The sequence below is a fragment of the Solenopsis invicta genome, chromosome 11 (genome assembly GCF_016802725.1).
Source record: "Solenopsis invicta isolate M01_SB chromosome 11, UNIL_Sinv_3.0, whole genome shotgun sequence".
In the NCBI taxonomy this organism is placed as follows: domain Eukaryota; kingdom Metazoa; phylum Arthropoda; class Insecta; order Hymenoptera; family Formicidae; genus Solenopsis; species Solenopsis invicta.
In genome coordinates this window covers 3,585,787-3,596,804 of record NC_052674.1, presented here as the reverse complement: position 1 = coordinate 3,596,804, position 11,018 = coordinate 3,585,787, and the positions used below count along the sequence as shown (strand labels likewise).

The following is an 11,018-nucleotide window of genomic DNA, read 5'->3' as shown; positions in this document are numbered from 1 at the left end:
GACACGCTTGTAAACCGCACACCTGCATGTCTGGTTGCCACAGGGATCGCGTGCAGAATGAGGAACATCGTCGTTCCTTTCGTCGGAACATCAATAATTAACCGATCCGATGGATTAATTATTTAACCCGGCCGGTATAACCAGAGCACAGCTACAGCAAAATAGATAAAGAAAGATTGTAGACGTCGTCATATATAAAGAAATGATAAGCAAAACCGCGATGTGGCAACTTTGGCGATCACAGAGTAATTAATATTTATAACGATAGACATCGCAATTGTAACAATTCATTCGGCCATGAAATCAAAGAAATTTATATAATCGAATACTGACCAGTAACCAGGGTGAGAGCGCACAGGCAGGCGAAGGCGCTGATATCGACCTCCAAGAAGTGGAGGGCTTTGCAAAAATCAAGAATGCTGTGCAGCCAATCGCCAAAGCTGCGCTGACATTGCTCCAGCGCGAGGACAACGCCGTTGCAGAAAACCAGCTTCGTGTCGTCCGGATGCGTGCGATACGCCAGCCTTAGCACGAATAGTTCTAGACTGGCCGATTGGAAGAGCAGTTCCTGAAATCAGATTACGTCATGAAATTATTAATGTGCCAGAAGCAAAGTATACTGAATTACTGATTGAAAGATTTTTTAAAGTTATTTTATTATTCGCGATATCGATCACTTTTCTCTTACAGAAGAATAATAAAATTGCATAATTTCCTTTACATACTGTGATAAATTTGAGAGCAAAATCTCTCCTACTCATAGTGACATATTAACAAATTAACGTTTACCGAGCAGTCTGCTAGTCAGCTAAGTAACTCGCCGCGTCAAAAGCTCGTCAAGACTGACCTTTTAGAAAATGTATGAGCTATCGATCTCTATAACTGTTAGTTTCCCAATGGATATCGCCTGAGAATCGATATATGACCAGTGATATAATAAAAGCATATAGGTATCTCGATGAGATGGAAGAAAACAGAAAAAAAATGAGAAAAAAAATAACCCAACGAGCTCTCACAAGTTGAAATCTTAGGACTTTTGCGTTAAAAATCCTGCGATCAAAACTTTTTTCAAAACACACCCGCTGTATTTTTAAATTGGCTTAAATTTTGTTTTATTTACATTCGTATTGTGATAAGTGATCTCACCTGATCTTCCCGCACTAGATCCGTGAATCCGGGGATTTTATCGGCAAAGTTTCGAATAACATCGATGGAGGTTGTCAATAGATTATAGAACTGTTGAATCTTCTCAGCCTCGGTCATCGGAGGATCGCCCGGTCTAGGTTGTCGGTACTGTGAGTAATCGAGGCTTGCCTTGTCCGGCGTTGTGTCCAGATGGGCACGAACCAGAGCGGTGATCAAAGAGACCGGCGGACTCGGTGGGGATTCTTGCGGTGACTTGGGCTTTGAAGGCAGCCTACCTCGACGGCCTTTCAGAGAATCAGTTCTAACGACCTGTCCGATAATTAAATAATAACATAAGTGACAATCACTTTTTTTCACATCTGTAATTATTTTACAATATTTTGTCGTTTTTTTTTTTTTAATAGCCTTTAGCAGAGAATTTAATAATTGTATAACTTTTATCATTTAATTTAATTCAATGTAAAAAAAAAATGTTCATCGTTTATTTAAACCTCAGAGACAATTTTGGCAAATTCAAGTTGATCCTTAAAAGTTTTTTTGAAAGGTATAAATACCTATAATTTCTTTATATAAACTAATAGTAATAAATTCGGGAAAATTTTTTTGAAATATTTTACGCGATGCAGTGACGATATTGCTTACCTCCTTGACCATGCCAACCATCAGGCACTTCTGAAATCGGCAGAACTGGCAACGGTTTCGCCGGCGCTTGTCTACCGGGCAAGCCTTCTCGGCCAAACAGACATACTTGGAGCCCTTCTGCACGGTCCTCTTGAAGAAGCCCTTGCAGCCCTCGCATGTGCGCACACCGTAATGCTGACAGGCCGCGGTGTCGCCGCACACGGCGCAGAGCTGGCTCGGGCTCGGAGGTGCGCGTTCGCCACTGGTGCCGCTTCCGGGTGACGGCGAACTGACGGAACTCGCGGTACCGCCGCCACCACGCGGCTTCGGGGAATCTGTGCTCCCACTACTGTTAACACGACACAGGACGCGCATTGATCTATAAGCCGTCGATAGTCAGAACAGGGAATCTCTCAAAACTGTCGCGTCTCGTGTCCTCGAAACACGCGTCGCGATTATAAACGCGGAGAATCCGAACTCGCGTCTTTCATTTTCCAAGATTTACAACAAGATTAAAATGATCTGCCGCACGCACGCATTTAGACAAATTGCACGATTTGTTTTATTATTTTAGAATTAAAAATTTTCAACCAAAATTTCGTTTACTGCGTAAGAGATTTGACTTAGCAATTGAAATTGTAAACGAACGAAGTAATGAATTTAGAACAAAGAGTAAACATGTTATTCTTTCTTGTTTCCATCACATTAAAACGTTGTTAATTTAATTCGAGGAACAATGAGACTTGAAATTATTAATTCTATTTATTTCATAAAAGATCTTACCTTGCCGATTCTGATCTTTGGGTGGGCAATGACGCTCTTCGCGGCCGAGTACCAATGACGACGCTGGCGTCAACATTGGGACAGAGATCAGTAGGAACTACGGGAGTGGCGACGTTTGCAATGGCTGATGGTGCCCCGTAAACCATGGGCATAGTGACAGCCACCCCATAGGATGGGTCCTGCCGATGATGATTGGAGGGCGGTATAACTGCCGTTGTCGAGGTGGGTGCCGATTCCGTGGGGAAGTAACTTTGATGATGATGCGGAGCCTGCTGCGGCTGATGATGCTGCGGGTGATGGTGAGGGTGCTGCTGTTGCGGCTGCTGCTCGTGATAGGACACCGCGGACGAGAACTCGGTCGGGTAATGAGTAGGAGTGCATGAATATACCGAACTGTCGTAGCATTCATCGTCCATCTTTATACCGAGACCCTGGAGCTCCTGCCTGTATCGCTGCACCGTGTAGGTCTCCTGGAAGCTCGGTAACGGCGTAGGACTGCGAACAAAGATGCGTAACTTTTATAGCGAACCCCATCGTCTAGAAATCTTGTTAACTTAATTATAATATTGATAATAGTATATCTTTCTTGCCGTACTACTTGAAAAATTCTCAAAAGAAATTATAATCATCAAGATTAGAATATTGAAAGGGTTTTTTTAAGGATAATTCGCATACCTAAGCGAATCCGCTTGGATGTCTTCGGGGAGGGGTGGGGGTGGTGGTGGCTGCGATGGCTGATGATGTACGCTTTGGTGAGAGTCGTCGACCGGAGGTACGCCCTGTGGATTCCCGAGTTGCAACTCCGGAAAGGGGTCCAACTCCTCGGGCAAGCTTCCGGCATCCGTAGCGTCTGGGTAAGGGCTGTTCAGGAACTCCCCGAAACTACCAAAGGGACTCTGCAATGAAAAATTACAGCCACATTTATAAGCAATATTACGCAGCAGCCATAAAATAAATATAATCTAATAATATAATACATAAATATATAAAAAATAATAAATTTTATATATAAAATTTATTATTTTTTGTATTATATATATAGAAATAACCATAATTTTATTGAGGTATTGAGAAAGCAGAAAATAATTATTTGTAATAACAATAATAATTTCTAATCTTAATCCAACAAAAATAATTACATTTAAATAATGATTTTTTTTTGTACATAAGAAATAAAAATTTACATGATTCAGTAAAATAATATTAATGATTTCTTAATGAAATTTATATCACAAAATTTAATAGTATAACATATAACAACAAGCTCTGTCAAAAATAAATAGAAAACCGGAAAAATGAGTAATAAAATAGAAAGAAACGCAAATAAACAAAAATACCTGCGTCGCACAAATGACGTGAGCCAATTTGAACACCATATCGACATGAACTTTGCGAATCTTTTGTGTTTTTAATTACATACCGAATAAACAAGAATCAACTATTAACTTTAAACGCCGTTTTAAACGATGTTTTCCTCTAGCGGAGCCGTCACGGCCTCCAGAGAGCCGTGTGAGCGGCAAATCGAAGCACCCAACTGCAAGGCAGAAACATTGTTCGACCACAATTGCGAGCCACAGAGTCGAGACATCGATGTACAATCGAGGTGCGCAGAGGATGTTCGAGAGAGGATTGGACAAGCCAAGCTCGTATCGCGTGTTGTCTATAAGCTAACGCTCGATAGAGGTTTAGAGCTTCTCTCTCTTTCTCTCTCTGTCCTCCCCCACCCCGTTTCTCTCTCTCTCTCTCTCTCTCTCTCTCTCTCTCTCCCCCCGACCCGCTTCAATCATTGATAGTCGATAGTCGATGAGCGGTAAAACACTATACCAGCTCGCGATTAAATATTCGCGCGGCAATAGGATAATAATAAACGACGAACGAACGTATTGACGATCTGTATTGACACTTTGTAAATCGACTCGACAAGAAATTATGTACACTGATCCTAATGAATTAATCAATCGGCCGTAAAATATTCTAACTAACCAACTTTCAAAATTAACGACGAAGATTTATTATATCGCGATGCTCGAAAAGGTTTATAAAATTATAACATGTTTTCTTGTTCACTTGCAAAACAGGTTCGTTAAATTTTGTAAAATTAATGTGCATTCAATCACGGTTTACAACAAAAATATAAAAAACAATCAAACAAATCTACACTGAAAAAAAGTCAAAGTATTAGCAAACAAATATGACGTTTTCTTCGATATTCATTAATTTTTTAAAACTATTGATTACGATGACGAAATATATAGTTTCTGTCAAATATATCATTTTTCTCTGAAATATATCTCATTTTTTTATCAATTGGTTTATTTACTAAAAATAAAACTGTATTTCACCGTATTTAAATATTCGTTTCAATGAAATAAATTTATATCCCACAAATACATTTATCTTTTTCTCAGTGTGTGTATGTGTGTGTGCTTGAAAAAAAATAGTCAAAATTTGCAATATAATTCTAAAAGAAAAGTACAAATATAAAAAAAACGTTTGTAAAAGTGCAAGTGGCACTTTATATTAAGGACATTCGAAATAATGGCATTACCTCTTTCAATGACAAAATGCAATTGATAAAAATCCATATAAGTTGTCATTAACAAATCTGTAACTCGAGTTCAAAGACTATTTTAAAAATCTGACTAAGAACAAAAAGAAAATAAATACTATAGTAATCCTGCTGCAGAGAGTAAAGAATAGCATCATGAGGAGAAGGATGGGTAAAAGAGGGTGGATATTCAATTTGCAAGTGCCGGTTCCGCTTCGAGCTGACATTTCGCTCATCGCTCCCCCGAGGACCTACGATCGAAGCCTCGTCTTTCCAGACCGTGAATAAATGGCCTGCTAAACGGCATCCTAAAAGCACCCTCCTTCTCTAGCCTCTCTATTTTCTCCCGCTAAACTGTCGGAGCAACCTCTTCGATATTGTCCCGCTAATTCTGTGGCACATTGTCGTTTTAGCGGTTAATTGACCGCAACGTCGTTTCATCCACCGCGGAAATGCATTCGAAACCGAAAGAAGATGCTGGTGAAAGGGAAAAGAAGAAGAAACAGCTAAGGCAGCATCCAGATACATGGAATGCAGATTGTACATGATACATGCAAACGATGATCGCAAGAATGCGGAACTCGTTACCGAACCCGGCATGAAATCTGAAAGTCTGAGAGATCGATAAAAATTGGATTAGTCGTTGGATATCCCAATGTGATAATTTCAAACTGGTCGCGAACTTATCGGTGTGAAAAAGTGAATGGCGATATTTTAATGGTGATTTCTCGTGTAAAGCGTTATAATAAGCAATGCTCCTTTAAGTGCTTATCATGATAGGAAAGGATAGTATGATAGAAAATAATTTAATTAATTAAGGATAAGAAAGTGATTTATCGTTATATGCAGAATGTTGCAAAGGAAAAAAATTTTACAAATTTTAAAGATTTGAAAAGCTGGAGTGATCAATCTAAGAGCTTCATTTTATAAGCACTTTTTAGGTTTGTTCTTTAGACATTAATAAATTCTCTCGAATCTAAATAATTTTTAATTATTTAATGTAAATTATATAATTCTATAAGTTTAACTGAAAAATTATGTCATATGTCAGCAAGTAATAAAAATTAGTTTCTGAATTGACTGGAAATTGCTTGATCTTGCACGGAGGGCACGCTATATTCTTAAATTTATTTTCTTTGAGGATTACATACCACATCCATTATATTTCTCATAAGACCCTCTTCTTGAAATTATTTATGAGAGGCGAGATGAGATCAGATATGAACGTTTACACGGATGAATATTACGTAAAAGTACAATTATGTTGCATCACGCAGACATGGAAGCGAGGACTTAACTGATCCGTTCAATCGAAGCTACGATCATAAGATTTACAATGCAGACGACATTTCAGAATATCGGTTGAATTTATAATCAAGTTTCACTTTGCTCTCAATGTTATTTATCGCTAAAATAATCGCTTTACACCTTCGGTTTTTGTCACAATAGGTCGCGGTGACGCACTGGCGGCTGTTCGCTATGGCCCTCTTCCTCCTATTATTATTATTATTATTATTACACCTTTGGTTTCCCCATCTTCTTCAACGTCTTCGAAATTTAATGACTCTCCAATTTTCATGAATTCAATTCGAATTTAATTGGAGACCTATAGATGGAGCGTGTCGTGAAGCAGAGAAATGGAGCTCACCTGTGTCTGCAAAAGTAGCATGCTTGATGCCACTGTGAGAGCGGTCGTAGTCGTGGTGATAGACGATTGATTAGTGCAGGCGAGAACCGGAACGGTAGCAGTCGCTTGACGTTGCTGCAGTCGTTGGCGATGTAGTTGTTGCTGCTGCTGCTGCTCTACCTCGCTACGAGTAACAGCACGTTGGCTACCGTTGCTGTTGTCGCTATCGCCGTTCGGCGAATGCAGTTGCCCTGTAACATTAAAAAAAAGGAGGGCTTTCGGTTATTATGTTGTTATATATTAGGCAATCAATATTGTTTAAATTGAAATGTAAAGTAAAGAATAATTTTGAAAATTTTTAATAATAAGGACAATAAGAATAAACATAAAAATAGGAGATATGTATTTTGAAGTGGAATTGAAAAAGAATTGAGGAAAAGTAATATGTATTATTGCAGATTACTATCCCATGTAATATATTAGCGTATATTTCATTAAAAACCTAACTTTATTAATTATTATTATTAATGTTCAGTATACGAAAAGGATGTGTGGTTTTGCTAAAGTGTTTCAAAATTTAGCAGGATACAGATCTGAAAATGATTTTGTCAGGTCATCAAAAGAATTATTGTTGAACTCTCAAACTGATTGCTAATTGCTAGAATGTCAAAATTTTTTACAGTCTTGAGCATTCGTCATAATTATTTTAATCGTCCAAAAAAAAAAATCATTTCTAGATGTATGTCCAGCTAAGTAAATACTTTGGCAAAATCGTTCTTTTCACGTGTTTATTCAACATTTCATCTAAATAGGTATACGTGAGATGCAAAATGTGCAATGTATAATGCCTTGCTTTTCCAATAAGGGACTTCGAACATTTGATAAATAATGCGCGCGCTATTTATCGTTAAATGTTAGCAAATCGGGAGTACAGGCTACCATTACTCATTATGTGCGAAGAGGCAGAAATGGACTGTAACCTCGTTTCTACGGAAAACTTTCTGATATGTCAGTTTCGAATACGTCGAAAGGAACATTTTTTTTCTATCGCAAGAACGCGATTAATATTGATGTTTAAGCATTCTGTGTGGCACGCTGCACTTCCGGTGCACGGTACAAGAGCGGCGCATTAAGTACAACTCGGTCGAAACAACTTTCCGACGTTTAAATCTCCGTACACTTTAAAATCGATTCGAAATGTTATTAACGAATAAGTTATCTTTTGCAAGATAAAACGTAATTCGCAAAGTATTCTTCTCTCAATTTTGTGTACTGTTTTAAAATATTTTATACCTACGTATCAACAAAACTAGATAATGATTATATACTTGAAATATATAATTTTTTCAAGCATGAAGGATAAATTTACTTTCAAATTTCAATGCGGAATTTTTGAAAGAAATTGAATATCTGAAGTACGTACAGTATCTATGGTACAGAGAATGTCCATCATCCATGGCGATCATGTCTAAACATTACTACGCGCGACTTAGAAAATTATGTTATTACAACGAATTTTTATTACTTCTTTTAATTTTTCTAAATTTTAATAGCCAATCAGCGAGCTAAACGGCAACACGCTAATAAGGAGAAATTTCCGAAATCACTTTCACTACATTCGAGCACGATCAAGAGATTCGCGGTAGATCTTATTAATCTGTGAATCCTCGTCGTCGACTGAGCACTTGAACGTCGTCGCCACGTCCTATATAGGGTGGTCTCGAACACCCCGGGGAGACATGAAATCATTGGCATTTAAAATACTACAACCCCATTCTATACAAACAACCACGCGCCCTACCTCCCTTCCCGATTATTATTACGCGATATTATCCCCTGACGGCCAAGCGATAGACAATCTCATATCACGCTTTTACTGCAGAACATTGATGCTAAGTATAAGGTACTGATGCTTTCTCCATATAATTAATAGTAATTGAAACATCTCTAAAATTAAAAAATTACCAATTCTATGAATCTCTCCTAGAAAATATAATTTCACAATTATATTAAATTTGTATTTCTGAAGAATATTCAATCAAATTGTATAAGAGAACAGATTTCTTTAATTGTGACATAATATATGATATTTCCTTCAATTTTATGACAATGTATTTATTAACAAGATAATAAACAATAGTCATTTTTATAAGAATGATAAATTATCTGATGCTAATACAGTTGATCGAAATGAAAAAAGTTTACAATGTTATTCAATTCTAATGTTTAATGATAATATTGATAATTATCATTTACGTATTTTAAGCCATTTATTTGATTGTAAGAAACAACGGGAACAGAGTCAACGAGAATATGATTTATCAAATCCACTAGGAAGGGTTTCGATACGCGAGTAATCCGATACGACAGCCGGATGCAGGGCGTTCCAGGCGCATCGAGATGCCATTCGTCGATAGTCACGGGCATCGAAGTCGCGTTCGATTTAATTTCACGATCGCACCACACCGAGGACCACCTACCGCGATCGCGAAGCATTGGTCATGAGCGATTTCACCGTGACGCCGATCGATTCTGCAAGGGGTGTGTTGCGCGCGTGGAAAGAGTGACGATTAGGCACAATGAACCGGCTGTTATGGCGAATTGAATGCGCGCGAGAGAAGGGAAGCTTATTGTTATCCGCGTCATAGAACGAAACGGGGAAATCGGCAACGTCTTCCGCGAGTTGTGTCAGACTCAGCAATCTCCGTTAATTATCCCGAAGCTCGCATGAAGTGAAAATGTGCGACTATCTCGATAGAGAGATTATTGAAAACGAATCTGGGAAATTATAGGAATTATGCGTGCATTAGTATACAGATAATCGTTTGTTCTTAACGTGGCGCTGTGAGAAATATAAATTTCTCGTTTAATTGTCTGATGCAAATATACGTGAAATTTAATTATTGCGCAATTAACTGTTGAGTATAACATAAGTAAATGATATGAAGCATATATATATTTTTAGATAAATTATTACGGTAATCATTATTATTACAGCATTACATATTTATATTTAGTGAGTTAATTAATTTGTTGAAAGTCTATTATTAATATTAATCAGTAAGGAAAATTAAAGTACGTCATCGTAAATCCTGCTTGCATCTAATAAAGTTTCTGTTAATGGAAAATAAAGCAATTCGATCGATCATTCCTGACATCCAGGCATCAAAAATTTTAGATTACTAATTGCGTCGTAAACATCGACCCGATGCAATTAGCGAGACTACCTTGCCAGTTCGTGATAGTCGCGTGCTTTGGGGATATAAAAACTTATATGTTCTCGCTGCTATAAAATACAATGTCGTTATCGCCACGCAATAAATTAGCCGATACCATGAGAATGTCAACCCGTAACATTCGTTACAGTTACAGTTAATTGAATGCCGTTTGTATACGTTGTTCGCGGTTATTTTTAAGTGTGAAAATGGCACTTAACAGCCCGCCCGAGGAGATACCATAAAATCCGCGATTTAAGATTGCGTAAAGGCAGAATGTGCAATTAGTCGCAATCTTATCTGCAAGAAATATGGTGGAAGTGAGCGGGTACATCGTAAAAGATACGCTAAACACGAGAGTGCATTGGAAACTATAATTACCTTAAAATAAAATTAGCAAATATTATAGTAATGATGCTTATACAGCGTTAAAAAGTTAAATTGACGACTTTATAAAAACATAAAATAGGGAATGAGATTAATTATCAGTTATATTAATTTCTTAACTAATTAAATAAAACGTGATTTTTGTAAAATTTATTCAGTCTTGCAAATTGGTCCAAAAATTTAAAGAAAGACAACACGGATCTTTTGTGATCCAAATGTTTACTTAAAGAATTTCAAATACTGTCCCTTCGAACATCTCGACTCTCGATCGCGCCAATGAATCGGATAACGGATCTGAGTTCCGCATCCAACTGCACGCGCACGCGGAAGAACGCGCGAACGGCGGCGACTAACACGCGCGAACGAACGGCTGGAACGGCAGCGCCGTAGGCAGGGGTGAACGCGCGGAGGTAGAGCGGCAAAGAGCCAGAGTAGGGTGGCGAACGGTCGAGAGAAAAGAGTAGGGCTTAGCAGAACAGCGTGTGCCAAGTGGATTGCAGCGTTCTGGTGTGCAGGGCCCTCCCACGAACCACGCCTCTCCACGTGCCACCACGTGCACGCTCGTTCGCGCTCGCTCGCTCGCTCGCTCGCTCTTCTCCGCGTCCGCGGTTTCCTCTCTCGTGAATCACCCGTCCCCTCTTTCGTTCTCTCTTGTTTTCTTATCGGTCCTTCCTTCAACTTCCCTCACATC

General features: G+C 38.4%; 1 protein-coding gene and 1 long non-coding RNA gene across 3 annotated transcripts in view; one reads left to right on the top strand and one right to left on the bottom strand.

Annotated features, from left to right (window-relative positions):
* LOC120358965 overlaps positions 1-11,018 on the top strand; it is a 122,996-nt gene that overhangs the window by 10,666 nt on the left and 101,312 nt on the right. Inside the window, exon 3 of one of the 2 annotated variants that reach the window (XR_005575856.1) lies at positions 4,031-5,451. The exons of the other annotated variant lie outside the window; for it this stretch is intronic. This is a non-coding gene — a long non-coding RNA (uncharacterized LOC120358965). Of the gene's footprint in view, positions 1-4,030; positions 5,452-11,018 lie in introns of those variants that run through there. 2 annotated transcript variants of the gene reach the window in all.
* The window catches only part of LOC105194704 (nuclear receptor subfamily 4 group A member 2), a 70,194-nt gene that overhangs the window by 7,819 nt on the left and 51,357 nt on the right, over positions 1-11,018 (bottom strand). Inside the window, 6 exon segments of the mRNA XM_026130873.2 lie at positions 334-568; positions 1,147-1,455; positions 1,789-2,146; positions 2,551-3,045; positions 3,226-3,446; positions 6,747-6,976. Coding sequence (XP_025986658.2) covers positions 334-568; positions 1,147-1,455; positions 1,789-2,146; positions 2,551-3,045; positions 3,226-3,446; positions 6,747-6,976 — 1,848 coding nt within the window.